At 48.1% G+C, this 22,682-nt stretch overlaps 1 protein-coding gene and 1 pseudogene across 1 annotated transcript in view; one reads left to right on the top strand and one right to left on the bottom strand.

The window, feature by feature from the left end:
• Positions 1 to 5,405: 5,405 nt before the first annotated feature.
• Positions 5,406 to 6,293, bottom strand: LOC137774039 (uncharacterized; annotated as a pseudogene).
• A 583-nt stretch (positions 6,294 to 6,876) lies between these two features.
• TRIM71 (tripartite motif containing 71) overlaps positions 6,877 to 22,682 on the top strand; it is a 57,251-nt gene continuing 41,445 nt past the window's right edge. The window contains exon 1 of the mRNA XM_068557115.1: positions 6,877 to 7,743. Coding sequence (XP_068413216.1) covers positions 6,877 to 7,743 — 867 coding nt within the window. The remainder of the gene's footprint in view (positions 7,744 to 22,682) is intronic.

The raw sequence follows: 22,682 nt of genomic DNA, 5'->3' as shown, positions 1-22,682 counted from the left end.
TTCGTTGTGGTGCGCGGGCTTCTCATTGCGGTGGCTTCTCTTGTTGCAGAGCACAGGCTCTAGGCGCGTGGGCTTCAGTAGTTGCGGCACGCAGGCTCAGTAGTTGTGGCTCGCGGGCGCTAGAGCACAGGCTCAGTAGTTGTGGTGCGCAGGCTTAGTTGCTCCGTGGCATGTGGAATCTTCCTGGACCAGGGCTCGAACTCATGTCTCCTGCATTGGCAGGTGGATTCTTTTTTTTTTTTTTTTTATGTGGGATCTTCCCGGACCAGGGCTCGAACCCGTGTCCCCTGCATTAGCAGGTGGATTCTTAACCACTGCGCCACCAGGGAAGCCCTCAAACTGTATACTTTAAATGCGTGTAGTTTATTTATTGTATGTCAATTGTACCTCAATTAAACTGTTTTATTTATTTAGGCTGCGTTGGGTCTTCGTTGCTGCACGCGGGCTTTCTCTAGTTGCAGTGAGTGGGGGCTACTCTTTGTTGCGGTGTGCGGGCTTCTCATTGCGGTGGCTCCTCTTGTTGTGGAGCACGGGCTCTCGGCACACAGGCTTCAGTTGTTGCAGCACGCAGGCTTCAGCAGCTGTGGTGCGTGGGCTCAGTAGTTGTGGCTCACGGGCCTAGTTGCTCCATGCCATGTGGGATCTTCCCAGACCAGGGATCGAACCGTGTCTCCTGCATTGGCAGGCGGATTCTTAACCACTGCGCCACCAGGGAAGTCCAAAGCTGTTTTATTTATTTTATTTTTAAATTTTTGGCCAAGGGGCTTGTGGGATCTTAGTTCCCTGACAGGGATCGAAGCCAGGCCCTCGGCAGTGAAAGTGCAGAGCGCTAACCACTGGATTGCCAGGGAATTCCCTAAAGCTGTTTTGAAAGAAAGGAAGGAGAGAAGGAAGGGAGGGAGGGAGGGAAGGGGAGAAAGAGAGAGAGAGAGAAAGAAAAAAGAAACTTAGGGATGTTAATCTGGCAGAAAATATGGGGCAGGTGGGGGTGGAGTGTACCAATTATTGCTGTGTAACAAATGACCCCAAAATTTAGTGGCTTAAAACAACAACCATTTTATTGTATTTCACAATTTTGTGGGTCAGGAATTTAGACTGGCTCAGTTGAGTGAAGCCTTGTGGAACCAACTGGGTTATATTCAGGCTGGGATTGTCTAGGGGATCCAAGGTGGCTTCACTCACATGCCTGGTACCTTGGTGGGGATGGCTGGGAGGCTGGGCTAAAATGGGCCCCTTTCCCTTTCCATGTAGACTCAGGACCCTCCACGGGGTCTCTCCAGAAGGAATGAGAAGGAATAGTCGGGCTTAACAGTATGTACTGATTTATGTAGCTTTTGATTTTCTGCTATATTTATTTAAAAAACAACTTTTATAGTTTTTTGCCCTTTATTATGAAAGATACACATTTCATTTTAGAAAATGTAGGCTGAGGGACTTCCCTGGTGGTCCAGAGGTTAAGACTCTGCACTTCCAATGCAGGGGGCACAGGTTCAATCCCTGGTCGGGGAACTAAGATCCCACATGCCACACCGTGAGGCCAAAAAAAAGAAAATGTAGGCTGAGAGCTTAGCTTAAACGTGGCGGGCCACAGGCAGCCACTGCGAGGTCTTGAGCTGTGAGTGACAGGAGATGAGACCACAACTCTCTATTATGGAGGGGAAAGAGGACATGATTGGTTGCCTGAAATTCTGAGGTCCAGGGGAGGGTAGTGATTAGGCAATGACAAATTTAAGGGGTAGGCAGGCAGTAAACCACTCTGCTGAATAACCATAAAGAAAACAGAAAGCTAATATTTAACTGTGTGCTTGAGCAGTTACACGTGATCTGTACTATATTAAGCCCTGTACATTTAGTAGCTCATTTAACCCTGATGGGCTAGGTACTTGCACCAGTCTCCTGCTATACGCATGAGAAATTGGAGGCACAGAGAGGTTAAGTAACTTGCCCAAGGTCACACAGTTAAAGAGTGTTGAGCTGGGATATAAGCCTGGCTGAGCTCTGAACTAATTTAACTAACCAAGCTGGATGTTGACTTTTACCTGTCCTATGTGCAATTCAAGCTTCTTTACTATAGTCTATGAAGTTCTAGGTGACTAGAGCTTACATGATATCCTCTTACTTGTTGCTATTCTGAACTCTGGGTTGTTGAAAGCAGCTGACACACTTCTCATAATGACCCCAAGGCCGGAGTCAGGGCAGAGTTAAGAGTTGGCCTGGTGTGTCGAACGCCATTCCCCTTCAGCTGGCAGAACGCAGACAATGATTCACGGGTAGTCTATTCGGCTGGTACCCCCTGGCCCTAACCCCCACTGGTTTAAAAGAGTTATTGTGATATAATGTGTGTTTAATGTTTAAAAAGAATACTCTGGTGATTTATGTATTTAAAAATTACGTGAAAGCACCCTTAGGATGATGGTGAAAGGTGCAACTTTGACATCAAAACAAGCGGGTGCATCAAATATTTAATTAAAGGATCAGATGCAAAAAGCAGATGCAGATTCACTTCGATGGAAATGTGGTGGAACCCCAGCCCCAGGCCTGAGGGAGCAGCAGGGGCCAGTGTCATCTTTTTTTTTTTTTTTTTTTTTTCAGTGTCATCTTTGAAAAACAAATATGGTTATGGATGAATTCGAGAAAGACTGCAAATTTACTGCCTACATCATTTTAGGGCTGGTTTCTTTTGATAAGTAGTTACTGATTAGAATACAAATGATTTATTTTCAGGATTAGGAAAGATATATACATACTCTCTTTCTAATGTTAGGGAAAACTGGACGGCTGCTTGCTCCTCCCTTGCTAAGAAAGGGTGTTTATTAGCTAGGATGGCAGTGAAAAATCTAATACTAGTTTACAGCAGGGGACTGTCTTTGGCCTTTCATCTGGATATACGGCTCCTGTTCCTCTCATGGATAAGCTATGGTCTTATTAAAATCTCATCCTAATTTGTTTTTTATCACTATACCATATTTTAAAAAATCATAACTGTAATTCTATACAATTGGGATTAAATTAGTTGCTTTAAAAATTTCCCTCTTTCCCACCTATGGTAAATTAAGTCTTAATGGAAATTAGAAAAGTGCTAATTTAACAATTTACACTGCAGCTCTGTTTCCTGGCAATGTCCTGTCAATTCAAGAAAGGAAGGGGAAGCTACTTCATGAATAGAAATCAAGACCTTTTTTTCTCCTCCTCTTTCTTTTTTTCTTTTCTTTTTGGCTTATTCTGAGCAATTGTCCCCAGGAAACTAACCCACCAACTGCTGTCGAGTTTGATTCCTCTTTCTGGAGTTACAGCCTTCCTGCTCCTCCACAATGTCTCAGCTGACTTTCCATCTCTGCCATCCACTTGCAAGATATTGAGAGTCATAGGACCAGGAGGACTGCTAATTCTCCCCTCCCCCTCTCTGGTCATCTTTTTTAAACCTTTTTAGATGCTGGTGGGTGGGGCCAACCAAGAGGGAGACAGCAGGTCTGGCCCATCCCTTTTCTGACCCTCTGGGGCCATCTTCCTTCTGGCAATTCTCTTCCCCCATCTGTTTTCCTCTTGTTTTTGTTTAAAAAAAAAAGAAAGAAAGAAAGAAAAGGAAAGAAATTAAAAACAATCAAAGAAAGGAAAAGAAACAAAACCAAAGAATACATACAACACCTCTGCTGAAGCAAGGCCAGCATGATACAAAATTCTGTAGGAAAATTCATGTGTAAGCATGTACGCGTTTACACGCTCGTCTCAAACTGTGGAAGAAACACAAACATATATTGGTAATAGTTGCGTGAAAAGCTCCTAATATTTATTTAAATTTTTATTTTATATTGGAGTACAGTTGATGTACAATGTTGTGTTAGTTCTAACATTTAAAGTATAAAGTGTTTACTTCTCTTTCATTGGTCAAAGAAGGAAATCTGTTCTTTTCCCCCCCAGTTTTACTGAGATACAATTGACATGTTCTGCGTTTATTCGATAATAATTTTTGCACTCCTCACGCATTTCGGTGAATGTTCACTGAGCTTAGATTTGCTCCAGGTGCTGAGGAGAGCCCTCCTGACAGCAGCTGAGGACTTTGGCTGCTAGCTTGTCCTAGAATTCTTACCATCTCAGGACAGCACCGGGCCCCACAATGGCTTTCTCCCTTTAGTGTGGTGTTTCTGCAGCCTGGGGCCTTCAGCATGTTTGTCCAGCAGGTTGATCTAAGGGTTCTTTCCAGGCTGATATTTCCTCAGAAACCTCCCTGAATTCTGGTGAGCAAATTCAGAGGAGGAGCTGGAATTGTGTATAAAGTGTTTTTTCTTTTTTCTTTCACTTTTATGATACAGGCATGGTTATTAGGTTGGACACCAAGTTATTTTTTTTTCAATTTAAGTATAATTTACATACAGTGAAATTTTGCACAGATCTTAAATGGCAGATCTGTAAGTTTTGACAAATGTACACACAAATATATTTCTACTTCACGACCCTTTAAGGTTCTCTCCTATTCCCCTTCCCAGTCAATACTCCCTCACCCCCAAGCGTTCTTTTCCTATCCTCAAAGCTTAGTTTTGCCTGTTCTAGAATTTCCTGTATATGAAATCACACACTACGAACTTGTGTTTGGCTCCTTTCTTCTAACATGATGTTTTTGAGATTCATCCAGGTTGTTGCTTGTAGAAGTGGGACCCAAGATGTCAGTCACAGCTTGATGGTGTTAAGACGGGGACAATTGTTCCACCCGCTGGCCTCCACACCAAATACCCTCTAAATCCTGGTATGTGGCCCTCTCCACTCTTCCAAGTTAGTCTCTCTCCAGGGCCCAGCGAGTTCCTTTCCCAGAACCGCCCAGGCAGCCTCGGGCACCACCCAGATGGCCGCGGGGCCTTCACCGGGAACCTCCCCAGAACAGCTGCCCTCTGCCCCCCACGTCCCCCCAGTAAAACTCAAAAAAGAAACCGGCCCCTCCGCAGATCAAAATTCAGATTCGTTTAATTCCAACTGCGTGATGTTTTGGTGTTGATCACAGATATGCAGTCTTTAAGAAAACGTAAAAAGGAAAAAAAAAAAAAAAAAAGGTCTTGGTTGGGGGGGACCCCAGATCTCACGGGCAGTGGATATCAGCCTCTGCAGAACCGGGATTCAGAATGAAATCTTTTCTTTTTTAAATAAACGGAAGAGTCGCTCTCCACTCCTCGCTCGGAAGGTTTCAAAGGTCGTCACACTGAAGCCCGGGGGCGTTCATCTCCCCTGCGGCCCGGAGAAGGGAGGAGGTTGGAGGGAGGAGGGAGGGAGCACACAAAAGCGAGCCGTGCCGAGAGGGCTAATGTTTCCTGTTTGCCTGGAACCCCCTCCCCTGTGTCCCCTCCCCCAGCCCCCTCCCAGCACTCGGGCGGAAGTGAGTTTGCTCCTTTGGAGATTAAAAGGATTCCGAATTCCGATCAGTCCCAATATCCAGCGTACTGAGAGGAGGAGGAGGAAGAGGCGGTAAAGCAGAGAAAGAGGGGGCACGCGCGCGCGTGCACGCAGGCAACCCGAATTGGGGAGTTGTTCAAAGCCCCAGGAGGCCAGGGCGCAAGGCGCGAGCAAAGCCCGGTAGGCGCAGCAGCGCTGCCGGGGCCACCCGAGTCTTGCTCGGCGACTCGTTTCAGAAAGAAGATGACGCGGGAGCGGGCCGGCGGCGTTGACCACGCGGCTCCCGAGCTCACCGCGCTGGGCCATTGCCGGTTCCACTGATTCCGGCGCGCCCCGGTGGAGGCTCCGTCCCCGCGGCTCGGGATCGGAGGGGGGGGACCAACGCGAGGGCGAAATGGCCCGATGACAAAGGAAATGTGATCCCCCTTCGCTGCCAAGGTTTCAGAGAGGACGGACGCGAGGAGGAGGAGGGGCGCGGGGCGCGCGCGGAGCTCGGATAGCATTGCACGACGGCTCGCGCGGAGCGGGCAGCGGGTACATCTAATATCTTCCTGCCGATGAATAATTCACGACGGCCCGCGGGGACCTGTGGTCCCGCGTTACGGCGCGGCTAAACCGGAGAAGGAGCTCGCTGGAGGCGCCCAGGCCCGGCGAGGCGGGTGCAAGAGAGCCCAGGGCCGCGTGGGGCGCGCGTGCGTGTTAAGCGCCGGCAGCGCGGCCGGGCTCGGCGGGCGCGCGGGAGACTCGAGGCGCGTGGGGTGCGCGTGCGTACTACACGCGTGCGGCCGCAGCGGGCTCCCACTAGCTGCAGCTGCGGCGGGGCCGACCGCCCTGCAGGGAGGCCGCGCCGGGCCGTGCGCAAGCCCGGAGCGCCGCACGCCGGGCCACCCAGGAGCCCCTGGCCGCCGCGTCATGCGGCGGGGCGGTCGGCGTCGCGCGGGGGGACACGGGCTCGGCGTCGCGCCGCTCCCGCCTTTACTAGTTTGGGGAGCCTTCCTGTCCCAAGAAGAGACTAAATCCGTTTAAAGAAAAGCCACGCACCAAATACTCGTCGAACCAAATTCTGCTTCTCCCGCCGGGACTGGGATTGCACAGCAGACTCGACTTGGGGGTACTCCCCTCGGCTGGCGAGAAGCTAAGCTACAGCTGCTCCAGGGAGTCCTCTGACCTCCCTGCCCCCGCTCGCCCCTCGCGTGTCGGGACTTGTTACGGCGCTCCCGCTTCGGGAAAGAACGCGGCCCCCGCGTCCTTTTCCGGGAGGAATCTGTGTCGCCTCCGGAGAGTGGCATTTAATGCCCGCAGCGTCGGGGGTGGCAGCGCGCGGGCCGGACGCGGCGAGGCCGAGCGGGCCGCGCCGCTCTGGTGCCGGCTCCTGGATCGCAGGCCTAATTGATGCCTTTTTCTGAGTGAGTCGGCGGCTCCCCCACCCACCTCGTCCGCGCTCTCCTCTCCTCCTCTTCCTCTCTGGTCTCCTCCCTCCTCCGGGCTTGGTTGCAAATGGCTTCGTTCTCCGAGACCGACTTCCAGATCTGCCTGCTGTGCAAGGAGATGTGCGGCTCGCCGGCGCCGCTCTCCTCCAACTCGTCGGCGTCGTCGTCGTCCTCGCAGACGTCCACGTCGTCGGGGGGCGGCGGCGGGGGCCCCGGGGCTGCGGCGCGCCGCCTGCACGTCCTGCCCTGCCTGCACGCCTTCTGCCGCCCGTGCCTCGAGGCGCACCGGCTGCCGGCGGCGGGCGGCGGCGCGCCGGGAGAGCCGCTCAAGCTGCGCTGCCCTGTGTGCGACCAGAAGGTCGTGCTGGCCGAGGCGGCGGGCATGGACGCGCTGCCCTCGTCCGCCTTCCTGCTCAGTAACCTGCTCGACGCCGTGGTGGCCACGGCCGACGAGCCGCCGCCCAAGAACGGGCGGGCCGGCGCCGCGGCCGGCGCGGGCGGCCACAGCAACCACCGGCACCACGCGCACCACGCGCACCCGCGCGCTTCTGCTTCGGCGCCGCCGCCGCTCCCGCCAGCGCCGCCGCCGCCCGCGCCGCCCCGCTCAGCGCCCGGCGGCCCTGCGGCTTCCCCGTCGGCGCTGCTGCTGCGCCGGCCTCACGGCTGCAGCTCCTGCGACGAGGGCAACGCGGCCTCGTCGCGCTGCCTCGACTGCCAGGAGCACCTGTGCGACAACTGCGTCCGCGCGCACCAGCGCGTGCGCCTCACCAAGGACCACTACATCGAGCGCGGCCCGCCCGGCCCCACAGCCGCCGCCGCCGCCGCCGCCGCGGCGCAGCAGCTCGGGCTCGGGCCGACCTTCCCCGGCGCGCCCTTCTCCATCCTTTCGGTCTTCCCCGAGCGCCTCGGCTTCTGCCAGCACCACGACGACGAGGTGAGTTCGGGGGCCGCTCCCGCGGGGGCTGCGGCCGGGCGGCGTGGGGCGCGGGTCTGGCACCCGGGGAGCCGCGTGGGTGCTCGCGCGGGCATCCGGGCAGGTCCCCGAGCCAAGGGGAGGGGGTTCTCTCCCTTCCGGATTTCTCGTTTTTCTTTTGGCTACGCGGCAGTCGCTGCCCCAAGCAGATGCTGACCTGGGGAGTGTGTGTGGAGAAGACCTGGCCTCTGTGTGCGGGCTGCGAGGGGTCCCAAAACGCAGAGTCCCCTGCTTCCATATCTAATTTTTTGTGCGGCAAAATGTGGCAGCTGCTGTCTCCAGTTAGGCATGAGCTGGGAAGAGGTAGTTGTGTGCGACTGTGTAGACCTGGTCTCCGTGTGCGAGGGTCCCTCCTCTGTCCTCCGACGGTTCCCGAGGTTCGAGACACCCCCTCTTCTTTAGGGACTTTGGTTTCCTCATTCCTGTTTGACAAAGCGTGCAGGCTATTGTTTTAAGTAAGACACGAGATGGAAACGTGTGTGTGTGTAGACGTGGTCTCCTTGTGCGGGCACACCAGAGGTCTCCCAGCATGCTGAGGGCTCTCCTTTAGCTTTTTTTCCCAACATTGTTTTTGTTTGTAAAACTCATCGATTGTTGCTTTTAAGTAGGGCATGAGCCAGGAGGAGATGGTCGTGTGGGTGAGTGTGGGGTGCGCTTGCGCGTGTAGACCTGGTTTCCACGTGCGCGCTTGTGAGGGGAGGACTGTGCTTTTTGTTGGGACACCGTAGCAGTCGTTGCCTCCTTGTGTGGAGTAAGAACAGCCTTCCGCGGTTCTGTTCCCGCACGGTGGAAAAAGCGTGTTCTGGCCCCTGAACCTCCCTTGTATGGAATCGCCCTTCGGCCTCGTGGGCCCACCGCTGCACCGGGAGCAGCGGAATCGGGGGGCCTTGCCCATTGCCCTCACCCAGCTGGAAGTCCTTGGGCCGCCCCCCGCCTGCCCCGGCTTCGATCTCTACGGGAACCGGTTTCCCTGGTTGGGAGGTGTCCCCACCCCGTTCAACCTGGGGCTCGACTTCTCAATGGAAAACAAGCCGACCCAGGCTGCACGCGGCTCGAACCGGGTGCGCAGAGTCCGAGGGCTGCACTGCAGCCTTTGAGCTTGTTTGGCTCTATTGGCTGTTTGTTGAATAAACCTTTCTTGCTTATTTTTCACATCTTGTGCCACCTTCCACTCACCCGAACCCATTGGAGGAAGGGGCCAGAAGTTTTGAGGCGCAGCCTCTGCTGAGAGGGTCGGTGACTTAATGCGATCTACCTGTAGCCCCTTGGTGAGACTTGGTGCTAGTCTTGCCTTGGACGCGGGCAGGAGACGGCTCCTGGTGCGAGTTGGCTGCGTGTTAGGTGGAGTGGGCGTGCTGGTTCCGAACGCGGCTGAGGCTTGCCGAGCGCAGCCTTTTCCACGCCTAACCTGTTATTTGGGGAGGAGGGCGGAGCTATTGCCTGCTGGCCTTAAGCCGGCTTCTCCTATTGGAAAAAAGTTGAAATTCTAATCTACTTGTTGTGGACGCCTCATTTTAAAAGTTTCTTTCTCGGTATGAAGCGTAAGGGGCAGCTATTCTTTTCCTTCCTTTTTTAAGCTTTGAATGGACTCATCTTTAAAGTTTTCCCACATTCATGGCTGAATGTTTCTAGTAGGTTCTTTCAAAAATGGATTGAGTTAAATACCGATCCGAATCCCGGGAATGGAAAGAGGGAGCCAATTCGCCGGGAAGATTAGCGTCGAGGGGGAGGGGAAGGGGGGGGAGGGAGAGGGCGCCTTGAATCCGCCACAGTTTCCCTCCTGGCAGGGGCGTTGATTGAACCCTCCCTCCCAGCAGTTGAGTTTAAATGTCAGGTTTTATTTATATTCCCAGTTAAAGATCCACATACGTTTTATTTGGGTTAAAACAGTAGATGCTCAGTGTTGCCAGACTTGTAAAAGGTTTATACACTTTTTAAATTATTAAACCATTCAAAAGGTATGGGAGCGTGCGAAGTGTCGCTCCCCTCACCCTGGGAGGTACCTGGATGCCCTGAACATTTAGATTTTTTTTTAACGTGTGCAATACTAGGTTGAAGTTGTTTGGCAAAGGCACTAAGATATTACACTGTTAGACCAACTATCCTTTTAAAACATGACATTTGCTCAGTTTTGAGCAAAATTCTACTTCCCCTTCTTGGTTTTTCATTAAAAGAAGAAAACTTGGAAAACAGTTGTTAGATCTCTTTAATCGTTCCTGGATTTGGAATGTTAGGGAATTTAAGTTTAAAGGGACAGACCAATGCTGTGAATGGAGAAGTCAAGTGTTGGGAGGGAAAGCACCAGGTTCACAGAGGGGATCCCACCCACGGCCTAAATTCTTCGTTTCCTTCCAAGGGAGTGATCCTTCACAGTTTAGTAGTATTGTTCCTTTAAAAAACCATTCTTCGGATTGGGAAAAGGAGACTGAAGGCACTGTGGAGGACGATCGTCCTGTCCTCTATTTGATTGTGACGGACTGGATGCCTAAATCCATGTGTTTTACAGTAGGTATAGTGTACTTCAGTTTTTGAAACGTGCTCCTTTACTGAGTTGCCTCCCGGGTCAACAGGCTCCATTAAATAATTCAGGGCGCCCTTGCCTGATGGTGACTAATGCCACCTGACCTTGGGAAGAGGGCCCCGACGCCTGACTCTTCCCCTTTAATTTTAAGGAGGGTGCCTCCGACGGCCACCTAGGGGTGCGGGAAGCAGCCGGTAGGGTCTCTTCCCAGACTGCTTTCCTTAAGCATTCCCCGCACCCCCCCCGGAAACGGCCCCTCAGGACTGACAAGGTGGTGTTCTGAGCACTGGTTTGAAACTTAATTTTAAAATCTAAAAGGAGGGAGCTGGGTTTTCCAACGGAATGATGAGGGTTGTTTGCTCCCACTCTGTATTTGGTCCATTTAAAAAACAGTTTGGGGTTTTCGCCTTGGTGGTCAGTCCGAAAGGCCTGCAGGCGCCGAGGCCGGCGGTTAGCCAGGCCGGGAATTGGGGGCCCGCGCTACTGACCGCTGGCCGCGCGCCTCCCGCGGGGCCTGGGAGACGCGGGCGGAGGCGCCGCGGCGGTGGGCCAGCCCCAGCCCGGCCGGCCCGGAGCCCGCCTCGGCGAGCGGGAGGCGGCGGGGCCGAGACGGGGTCTGCACGCATCTGGGGGGGAGAGTTAGGGAGTTGAGTGGGACTGGAGCGCGCTGCTCCCACCTTCACGAGGTGCCTTTTAATGTGTTAATTGCACGTGGGATGTGAGCCCTTGGCTGCTTTGGAGGCGACACTGGAAGCTGAAAGGGTGTGTGAGTGTGTTCAGAGCTCGGGCGGTAGGATTCTGTAAATGGCGAGAAGCCGAGTGGGGTCTGAGCCTGTTCCGGTCCCCGGGAAAGGCCCTGTCACTGTGGGGGGGGGGGGCGGGGGGGGCGGTGGTGACCCAGTTGCCATCTTGAGCCGAGGGATATATTATAGCTCGAGGATGGCAGTATTGTTCCCCGTTATGAAGGCGGGGGTGAGAGTGGATTTTCCTGAGTCTCCTGGATGGAAAATGGGGTGTAGGTGCTGATGTAATTTATTTTCACTCCCTGGAAATATAGGTTCTAGAATGCCAATGCAGTGTGACCCTAAGTATTGAGCTATCCTAGGCTTGTGGGGGGACTATCTTTCCCCAGGAAACCACTCTCAAAAAATCAGCCTCAAACCACTTTGAGGAAGACGGTTTGCTGCCTAAAATAACTGGTTGTGGAATGAATTCTTGTATCTTAGTTTGAATAAGCTCCTGTAAATGGTGATTGTACCAGTATTGGCACCAATGTATTTTATTTCGCATTCCCAGAGTCTAAGCTTTTTCAGGCATGCATACTTAGTGTATGTTTTAAAATAATATGCGTGTGTTTCGTACATTGTAAAATTTATAGCAAGAGGCTTTTTTTTTTTAAGGACAAGAGAGAAAAAGTGAGTAGAAATGTGATTCTAGTTGTTTCTGTGCCCCATCTTCAACCCGTTCTATAGGACTAGGTAGATGTGTGTCTGCATAGCACACACATCTCACCTAGTCACCAGAAAACCAAACTTTCCATACCTTGGAAATAATTGGAGGTTCCTGCTTTGAATCTAGTTCAGCAGGTGGATATTTGTAGATTGAAATCTGTTGAATTAAGAAAATGCTTGATGAATGGGGAATTCCCTGGCAGTCCAGTGGTTAGGACTCCATGCTCTCACTGTTGAGGGCCCAGATTCAATCCCTGGTTGGGGAACTAAGATCCCACAAGCTGCGAGGCATAGCCAATTAAAAAAAAAAAGAAGAAGAAAATGCACACACATGTAATTTTAAAACATATTTCAGGTCACTAAAACCAACATTAAAATGTGTAGTTTTCTAATTTCTCCTAACATGTAAAATTTTGAGCACAACTGTTTGGCTTTTTATGTTTTCATTTAAAAAATTCTGTGTATATATAGAAAGGGAGTTAGTTTTGGAGGAAGCCTTAAATGAGGAGGTGAAATGGTTCAAATGCTTTTGTTGTTGAGGTAGTTTGCCAGAAGAAAGGGTTTTATAAGTTTTTCTGATTATGAGGAATTTTAATTTACTTGATAATTCTATATAGCTCTGAAATTTAATCCCCTCCAAATTTTATTTCCTTTGGTGCTAACTGAAGTCACATGGGTTGCTTACTCGCCAGCTCCTCACACAGGGCAAGGTTTATTTCAGATGTATTCATTCCTAGTTAATAAAGGACCATTTTGATGTCATTCTTCATGACACTTAAGCAAAAGGTTGAGAAGAATTCTACCATGCAGGCAGTTTCAAAGTAGTGTTTCCTCCCCCTTTTCCCCATAACACTGACAAAGAGTTGAAGGCTTGACTCACTAAGGCTGTTGTGCCATCTCTCTTATTTTGGAAGAGAGGGGAAAAATACTGATAAAGAATTACAGTTGCCTAAAGGGAGCAAAAGATGCCACCACTGCAGCCCACTCTGTTCCTCGTTCTTTGACCTTCCAAGCTTTGTGACTTGCAGGAGGAGGCTTGAGCCATCTTTCCTCTTCAGTTGATGTGACCTCCTGCTTCTTCAATACTAAATTATTCCTCTCCCTTTGAGGTTTTGTCTGTACCCACAAACCTAGTTGACTGAAACCAGATTGACTGTTTTGATTGACAAGACTCTGGCTTGTTAACAGAAAAATTGGGAGGGGTGGGGGGGATGAGCGTGGGCAATTTACATCTGAAACTTTGGCTTAAACCCTATTCCAGCGTTTCTTTGCCTCTTCAGATTGCATCTCCAGTTTCCTTCATGTTTTAGATAGTTGGCTTACAGTTGGCTTTGAAGGTATAGTGGAATCAAACAGGTGAAGACCCCTAATGCCTGGGTTTAATCTCCCACTAACACCCAACTGAAATTTTGAGAGATTCATATTTAATCCGAAGACATCAGGCCAATTTTTAAAAATTAATTAATTAATTTATTTTTGGCTGCGTTGGGTCTTCCTTGCTGCGAGTGGGCTTTTTTTAGTTGTGGTGAGCGGGGGCTACTCTGTTGCGGTGCGTGGGCTTCTCATTGCAGTGGCTTCTCTTGTTGCAAGATGGGCTCTAGGCGCGTGGGCTTCAGTAGTTGTGTCATGGGGCCTCAGTAGTTGTGGCTCGCGGGCTCTAGAGCGCAGGCTCAGTAGTTGTGGCGCACGGGCTTAGTTGCTCCATGGCATGTGGGATCTTCCCAGACCAGGGCTCGAACCCGTGTCCCCTGCATTGGCAAGCGGATTCTTAACCACTGCGCCACCAGGGAAGTCCCAAGGGTGCAATTCTTGATTGTGATTATTATCTGACAGGCTTTTCTTGATTGTGATTGTTTATCTGACAGGCTTGTGCAAAATTGCACATTTTGTCATCGTTAATGGGATTTTTTTTTTTTTAATATTAATGGGATTTGAATGAAACCGAGCAGTGTGCACAAGACAATGAAGTGGGTCAGGTCAGTTGTGTAGACTGAGGGCTCCCCTCATGGCTCCCACATCTTGTGAATTTTGAGGGTCCCTGAGTGGGCTTTGGAAACCCCCCTGCCCAGCCTCTGTCAAACATCTGTCAGCAACTGTATCCTTAGTTGTTATTGTTGTTTCTGGAATGTTCGGGCAGCCATTTCCTTCTATCTAGCCTTGTTGAAATGCCAGTGGAGTTTGCAGACTTCTTTAATGTTTTTGACTAATTGGGATAGTTATAAAGATGTTCTTCTACTAAAAAATCTGCACATGGAGATTTTGCTGCTAAATATGGATCCGATAGAACATCTTCAGCACAGGTGTTTAAAAAATGAGAATTGTGAATAGGTGGCGTCAGCAGTCATGATGATGGTGTGTTTACATAGACCACATCCGCAGATATTGTTCTGTGCCCTCTGCCTCTCTTTGAGATCAATGTCAGAGGGAGATCTTTCTCTTAGGATCATCTGTAGGCTTGTACTGGGTAAGTGTTGAGCAGAAAAGAGGATATGGTAAAGGAAGTTTTAGTAGGAATTGGGATAATGTTTTTGTGATATTTCTTATTAAAGCTGTCTGTTTATTTAGCTTTATTTTTACTTAAGCATTTAGGCAATGTGGTTTTAGGTTGAGATTTCTTGCTCTGTGTTCATTTTCTCATCTGTAACACTTTGCAGTGTTAAGGATTCCAGTTAACATATTTAAAGAGTCTGTAGCACAGTAGAAGCCAATTGTAAACACTTGTAATAGCTTTGTTTTGTTTTGTTTTATTATAAATTTATTTTATTTATTTATCTTTGACTGTGTTGGGCTCTCTCTCGTTGCGTCGAGCAGGGGCTACTCTTTGTTGCGGTGCACAGTTTTCTCATTGCCGTGGCTTCTCTTGTTACGGAGCACAGGCTCTAGGCACACCGGCTTCAGTAGTTGTGGCGCACGGGCTTAGTTGCTCCGTGGCATGTGACATCTTCCGGGACCAGGGCTTGAACCCGTGTCCCCTACATTGGCAGGCGGATTCTTAACCAGTGCGCCACCACAGAAGTCCCAGGTTTTTTTTTTAATTAAGAATTTTTTTTATTGAAGTATAGTTGATTTACAACGTTGTGTTAATTTTTGCTGTACAGCCAAGTGATTCAGTTATATATATATATGTATATATTCTTTTTTTTAATGTATTTTCCATTATGGTTTATCATGGGATACTGAATATGGTTCTCTGTGCTATACAGTAGGACCTAGTTGTTTGTAATAGCTTTTATTAATAAACTGTTGAGTATTGCAGCAGACTCCCCACCCCACCCCTCTTTCCCCTAGAGCGGATGCTGTAGAAAACTAATGTCAGTGTTGGAAATTGTGGCTTCTGTCAGTTTACTATGATCTAAACAGAAGGATGTAGTGATTCTTTCAGGTGATGCAAAGTGAGCTGGAGAAACACGCATAAAACTTGTTTCACCTTAGAAAAACTGGACCTCAACTTTAACTTCTGGTCTAGACCATCTTAGGGTTATAGGGCTCCCCGAGCCTATGGGAAAAGATGGGCACAGCTGTGTTTAGAGGCTACATCAATGCCCTCAGCTTTTTTTTTTTAGAGATGGAAGGCCACTGTTTCTGTTCACATTTTATATGATGTATTTGACAACCATTAATCTTTAAAGACTTGATCTTTTTTGGCACCATGACATTTCAAGGAAATGGATCAACTTGCTCAAGGGAACAGTCTGATTTCAGGGACTGGAATATTTTATAAGCTTTAATTTCACGGTGTTGTCAGGTGTGTGTTTAGGTGTTCCTGAAGAGGAAACTTCAGTTATCACAAGAAAGGCCTTAAATCATCATAGAAAAACTGCTACTTTACAAATGGGGAGACAGGCTGGGGGGTGATGAAATGACTTAAGCAGGAACTTGTCTAGTCTAGCACTCTTTTCACACTGCTAGTTTTTTTTTTTTAATTTTTAATTAAAAATTAAAACAAAAATTTTTTTTGGCTGTGCTATGCAGCTTGTGGAATCTCAGTTCCCCGACCAGGGATTGAACCCAGGCCATGGCAGTGAAAGCCTGGAATCCTAATTACTAGACCACCAGGGAACTCCCACAATATATACAATATTTGGCAGATTTATTGTTTTTTTTGAAACTAGTCCATAAAAGTCTGATTTTTTTAAAAAATTAATTTATTTTTATTTATTTATTTTTGGCTGCGTTGGGTCTTCCTTGCTGCACGCAGGCTTTCTCTATTGCGGCGAGCGGGAGCTACTCTTCATTGCGGAGCACGGGCTCTAGTCACGTGGGCGTCAGTAGTTGTGGTGCACGGGCTTTGTTGCTCTGCGGCATGTGGGAACTTCCTGGACCAGGGCTTGAACCCGTGTCCCCTGCATTGGCAGGCAGATTCTTAACCACTGCGCCACCAGGGAAGCCGAAGTCTGATTTTTAATATTAAATTTCTTGCTTGAATCTTTAGCTTCTTGTGTTTTATCTTGTTTTTGGTCTTTTTAAGTTATTAAGGAGAAAAATAGCACACAGGTAATTACAAATGGGCCACAGTATGGTCTCTTGGCAAAAGTGAGTGTGACCGTCATTACCGTGACTACTTTTCCTTCCAGAATGAACTTAATGCGAAGTATTATCAGAACAATGATTTAGCAAGGAAGAGGCCTTGAGTTTTTTGTTTTTGTTTTTTTGATATATTTATATATTTACTTATTTGGCTACGTTGGGTCTTTGTTGCTGCGCACGGGCTTTCTCTGGTTGTGGTGAGCAGGGGCTACTCTTTGTTGCGGTGCACGGGCTTCTCATTGTGGTGGCTTCTCGTTGCAGAACATGGGCTCTCAGGGGTGCCGGCTTCAGTAGTTGTGGCTCGCGGGCTCTAGAGCGCAGGCTCAGGAGTTGCGGCTCATGGGCTTAGTTGCTCCGTGGCATGTAGGATCTTCCCAGACCAGGGCTCGAACCTGTGTCCCCTGCATTGGCAGGCGGATTCTTCACCACTGCACCACCAGGGAAGTCCGAGGCCTTGAGTTTTAATTAGTCTCAAATGTCTGTCTCAGTAGATCTCTACAGTATCAAAGTGAGAAGGGTGCTTTCTCTGTCAACCAACCTCTAACATAGGCCTGTTCTTCCGTGATCTCAGGCAGTGGAGACCCCCACCCGCCCTTGCCCCAGTTACTCTCGCCCTGTGGCCCCAGCACTTCAGAGCAACTACTCTGGCACTGGTGGGGCTCTTACACCAGATCTGGCCTTGGTTGATGTTAGTGGACTTAAGGACCAATTCGTGAAAGATGTTGCCAGGTTGCTGGTTCTCAGTGGTGATGCAAGTTGGGTTTAATCAGAATATGCTCGTGATGCTGCCATGATCCCTTTGCCAGAAACAAAGGAGACCTCTTCCTTTTCAAGCCACAGAATGCCCTGAAAATGTTCTCTCTCACATTATGTAGTTGGGGGATTAGAAGGGGAACAGTAAATGGGAAAATGCTTGTAGCTTCTTGGTGTAAAGACAAGAGCATGAGCTTTAGAGTAAGAAGACCTGGGTTCACAGCCTGGTGTTACGCGGAAGTAGCTGTGTGACCTTGGACAAGTCACTTAACCTTTTAGGTGGAAATGGTAGTAGTTTTAGAGACCTATTTGTGGAGGGGAGTTATGATTTATACGAAGATGCTTTGAAGAAGGAGTTAGAAAAATTTGTTTCAATATACATGTAAATAACTGTGTGAGTCTCCTGAAAAAAAAATTTGGCTTCAATTTTTTCCGCAAGTTGCAGCCAAATGGGTAAAATTCCTTCTTCGTCAAATTAAATATGTTGCTTATCCTTCTTAAAAAAATACTTCGTGGTTGATGGCCAAGCGATATTTGATACCATGAAATAATTTGGGCGGTTTCTCATTGCTGACAGGACTTGATGTGTTAAGATTTGTCATCAAAATATTTGAATGTCTGTTTTCTGCTAGGAATTATGCTCCTTGCTGAGGATGCTGGAGCCTTGCAGTTAGTCTACTGGGAAGACAGAACTGGAAGAAAGTAGTTGATGGGGAAGGGGGATTCTTACCTTCCTGGGTGGCTACTTTATATGTGGTCTCATTTACATTACCAGAGGAAATAATAAGTGTTAAAAGCTCGTGGCATCTAAACAGAGGTTCTGACTGGGAGATGAGTTTGGGTTGAAAGAGAGGAGTTTAAGATGAATCTTGGAGAATGGTGGGATTTAGGTAGAAGATGGAAGAAAGGCAGGAGTGGTTTCAAGGAGCCTGCATTGGATTGACTCTAGAGGAGGGTGTGTAGTCTTGATCTTTTATCTAATTTTTCCTTTCAGCATCCCCAAGAAAGGTGTTAGGGTCCCCTCACCCCCTTTTAAATTGAAGGATAGTTGATTTACAATATTATATTAGTTTCAGGTGTATAGTATAGTGATTCAGTATTTTAGGTTATATTCCATTAAAAGTTATTGCAAAATAAAGGCTATAATTCTCTCTGCTGTACAGTATATCCTTGTTGCTTATCCATTTTATACATAGTAGTTTGTACCTCTTAATCCCATGCCCCTATCGTCCCCCTACCCACTTCCCTCTCCCTACAGGTAACCACTAGTTTGTGTTTTTTGTTGTTGTTTTTTTTTTTGCCTCACTGCTGTGGGAGGGATCTTAGTTGCCCCACCAGGGATCGAACTTGTGCCCCCTGCAGTGGAAGCATGGAGTCTCTAACCATTGGACCGGCCAGGGAAGTACCTAGTTTGTGTTCTATGTCTGTAAGTCTGTTTCTCTTTTGCTATTCATTTGTTTTATATTTTAGATTCCACGAATAACGGATGTCTTTGTCTGACTTATTTCACTAAGCATAGTATTCTCTAGGTCCAAGTTGCTACAAGTGGCAAAATTTCATTATTTTTTGTGGCTGAGTAGTATTCCATTATATATTTATTCCACATCTTTATCCATTCATCTGTTGACAGACACTTAGGTTGCTTCCGTATCTTGGGTATTGTAAATAGTGCTGCTGTGAACATAAGGGTGGACATATCTTTTCGAATTAGCGTTTTCATTTTTTCCAAATATCTACCCAGGAGTGGAATTGCTGGGTCATTTGGTAGTTCTGTTTTTTAGGGATCCCCTCCTTTTTTATCCTTCTTAGCGGGGGTGGTTACTGATACGTAGAAGAAATAAATATCAGTCTGGAGCCAGAGCCACTTTAGTTACTTTAACAGGTCATTTAATGTAAAGAATTGTTAGTGTTATTTGAGTTAACTGAGAAGCTGCAGTGCAAGGAGAGAGCACTCGGGTACCTGGGAAGTAGCAGCTGTGGGAAGCAGCTCCCACCCAAGGGCTGGGAGATCAGAAGAGAAAAGGTTGGAGTTGTTAAGACATAGGAGGGTACCTATGGGTCTGGCCAGGGGCCCATGACGCTGGAGTAAGAAGTCTGTTGAGGGTACCACCCAGGAAGCGGGACAGTAGAGAGCGAAGCCTTTCTCCCCCTCACATCCCCTATTGTCTGAGTCACAGGGATTCAGCGGGCAAAGCAGAAATGTGGTCTACTCAGGAGGGTGGGTTCGAGCTGAGAGACCATAAGAATTCAGTAAGCAGCACAGCTGGGAAGATGGAATCGCACTTGGGCCGCTCCTTCCGGCAGCACTACTTGGTGCTTGATTCCATTTGAAAATTTCATGAAAATATGGGGGGAGACCTCAGGCTAAGGAGGACCAGAACGTATCCAAAGTTAACAGTGCCGTTCCTGTCAGTGTGTTTCCAGTCTCGACTAACCCAGCTTGCTGTTGACTTGCCAGCAGGCTGCACCAGCCACGGACAGCCCACGCCCTGCTTCCAGCTCTCTGAGTCATGTATGTGCTTACCAAGAGAGGCTGCTGCTTTTGTTCCCAGACTTATGTATGTTCTTCGTACTTGTTTGTGTAATTACACAGTTTAAGTAAAAATGAAACAAGTGCAGATAATTTCTAGGTAAGCAGACCTGAATTTCTATGAAATCGGATTTGGTGTAAAGCAGGAGGCCCTGGGGAAAGAGCAGTGAGCAAAATAGCCCCGAATCCCTTTCTTTGTGGAGCTTACACAACCAGTTTGGGATTGGGGGATTCTCCTTGCCTCCCCCAAAGGCTGGTGCACCGGGGCATCCGTGGGTACCTCCCTGGTGTGAGCTAGACCCGTGCAGCCCATTATGGTTATAATCTTGAGTGAGGGGAGGAGCCTCGGCCCTGCAGGAAGGAGCTCCGTTCCCTGCTTCCCCTTCCTCTCCTCGGCCTTTGGGACGACCTGCCCCCACCCCACCCCCCTGGCTTTGTCCTGCAGTTCAGGGGGCAGTTTGTGCTGCAGAACCTTAGGCTGAGAGGGAAGGCCTCACTTCTTACTTACTAAGTCTGGTGATTTCCTATTTTGATTTTTTGGTATTTGTTTTTGTGTATTGAGGTAGATACGCACATTGTAAGATTCACCTTTTTTTCGTGTACAATTCTGCACCTTTTGACAAGAGCATAGAGTGCAGTCACCACCATGCTCAGTTCAGAGCATCCCATCACCCCAAATGCTCCGACCCCCAGCCTCAGGCAGCCCTCTACCTGTTCTCCAGTCCTATGGTTTTGTCTTCTCCAGAAGATCATGAATCTGACAGTGTTGACTCTTTGAGTCGGGCTTTTTCCACTTGCCAAGCTGCGTTTGCTGGAATCAGTGGTGCCTCCCTATTTGTTGCTGAGTAGTTTTCTGTTGTATGACTGTACCACAGTTTATACATTCGCCAGTTGGAGGGCACTCGTGTTTCCTGTTTTTGGCGATGGCGACTGTTTATGTTAATGCCTGGAATATGAGCAGTGCTGTGTTGAGTGTTGGTCACTGTCTTCTGCTGGAGCCTCCATTTTGATCATTTGTCAGCAGAAGTGTGTGGCTTTGTGCCTCCTGTTTTCCTCATCACTCTATAGGATGGTAACATTTGCATTCGTCTGCCTAGGGCTGTCTTTTTTTGTTTGAGAATCAAATGAGGTATTTTCTGATGAAAAATTGCAGTGTGTGCTATGTATAAATATAAGTGAACAACAAGGACCTACTGTATAGCACAGGGAACTATACTCAATATTTTGTAATAACCTGTAAGGGAAAAGAATCTGAAAAGGAGTATATATACATATATAACTGAATCCTTGTGCTGTATACCTGAAACTAACACGATACTGTAAATCAACCCTACTTCAATAAAAGAATTTCTAAAGTAATAAATATAAGTGAAGACAGAAATTCAAAGTGAAGGAATCGCTTTGGGGGCAGTGCTGCAGGGGGCAGTGGAAGCACCTGCCAGCCAGCCACCAGTCCTGCCCTTTATTTTTAATAACTTCTCAGAAAAATTCCCTTCGGTTTTAAATTTATTTATTTTATTTACATTTATTTTTGGCTGCGTTGGGTCTTCGTTGCTGCGCGTGGGCCTTCTCTAGTTGCGGTGAGTGGGGGCTAGTCTTCCTTGCGGTGCGCGGGCTTCTCATTGCGGCGGCCTCTCCTGTTGCTGAGCACGGGCCTAGGCGCACAGGCTTCAGTAGTTGTGGCTCACGGGCTCCAGAGCGCAGGCTCCGCAGTTGTGGCGCACGGGCTTAGTTGCTCCGCAGCATGTGGGATCCTCCCAGACCAGGGCTCGAACCCGTGTCCCCTGCACTGGCAGGTGGATTCTTAACCAAACCACTGTGCCACCAGGGAAGCCCCCCTTTGTTTTTTATTTCCCTTTTTGTTGTTGTTGTTACCTTTATCAGAGCTTTCAGAGATTTAGAGGAATATGCGAAGAGGAAAATTTATTTTACCAATTTAACCAGATTTTTAAAAAGCCACATGGGTGCAAATAAATAAAAAAAGCATAGCTCTCATCAGCGATGGACCAACCCAAATATCTGGAGCTTTGAGGGAATCTTGGAAAGAATCGCCTCCAGGGAGTGTAAATGAAGTTAGGTTTGTGTCTCCACTTTAAACTGAAGGTTAGTAGGGGAAAAGGGGGTTTCGTGTTTGAGTTTGTATTTATGGTGATGAGTGGAAACCAAGTTATGGAGACGTAGCAAAATCCTCTCTTAGCAAGAGATAGCGGTTAATTGTGGACAACATTTGGGGTTCACAACAGCTATTAATTTTGTAATCTTATTCATCCTTAAGTATATTGTGCAGTAAAAAGACAGATGTACCTTGAGATCCAAAAACTGAGGTATAGTTGTTAATTACATTGAAATGTTAGTAACATACAGAAACATGCAAAGAAAGGCACTTATTATATCTGGGCATCTCAGACTGTGAAAATGCTTCTAGTGCAGCTAGTTTTGAAGTTGGAAAGCAAACATTTCCCTTGCTCATAAAAGGACGGATGGTGTTCACATTTGCTGTTTTCAGCATTCATATTAGTGGTCCTTTTTTTTTTCCTGTATTGGTTGTATCGTGTTTACTGCAGAACCAAGCACAGAATTTGTCTGAACTTAATGTTCATCAGTGCCTATTTGTTCTAGCCCCACAGAATTTATTTTCAAGGTTTTTTCCATTTCTTTGCTTGTTGGGATGCAAAACCAATTCTTTTCTCCACCAAAAACAAAACAAAACAACAACAACAAAAACGCATGAAAAGCAGTAGATAAATAAATGGGAATAAAATCTAAGAAGCATATAAAATCAAATGATGAAGATGAGGAGGGGATATTTGGCCTTGGTTTGGGAGAAAGGATTGAGTTTCAGGCTCTTCTGAGTCCTCGATGTTGGCTTGTAAAGCATGGTGGAGGGGGTGTTGCATGGGGGGAGCCAGAGTATCCAGAGCATAACATTCTGTGGTTTCAGCAGATTAAGAAAAAAAAAATCTAAAAAACTACCTGGGGGAGGTATCCCTGTCCTGTCTGCCAGGCCCTTCTTATTTCGGCTCCTCGACTTTCAGTTGGCACTTGTAAATGTTGTCACTCACTGTGGGAGGGTCTCACCCCTTCTTGGTGCTAAATGGAGATAGGTTTGCCACAGTGA

Source organism: Eschrichtius robustus, chromosome 12 (assembly GCF_028021215.1).
Source record: "Eschrichtius robustus isolate mEscRob2 chromosome 12, mEscRob2.pri, whole genome shotgun sequence".
NCBI classification, from domain to species: Eukaryota; Metazoa; Chordata; class Mammalia; order Artiodactyla; family Eschrichtiidae; genus Eschrichtius; species Eschrichtius robustus.
Note: the sequence above shows the minus strand (reverse complement) of the source record. Positions and strands in the feature narration are given on the sequence as shown.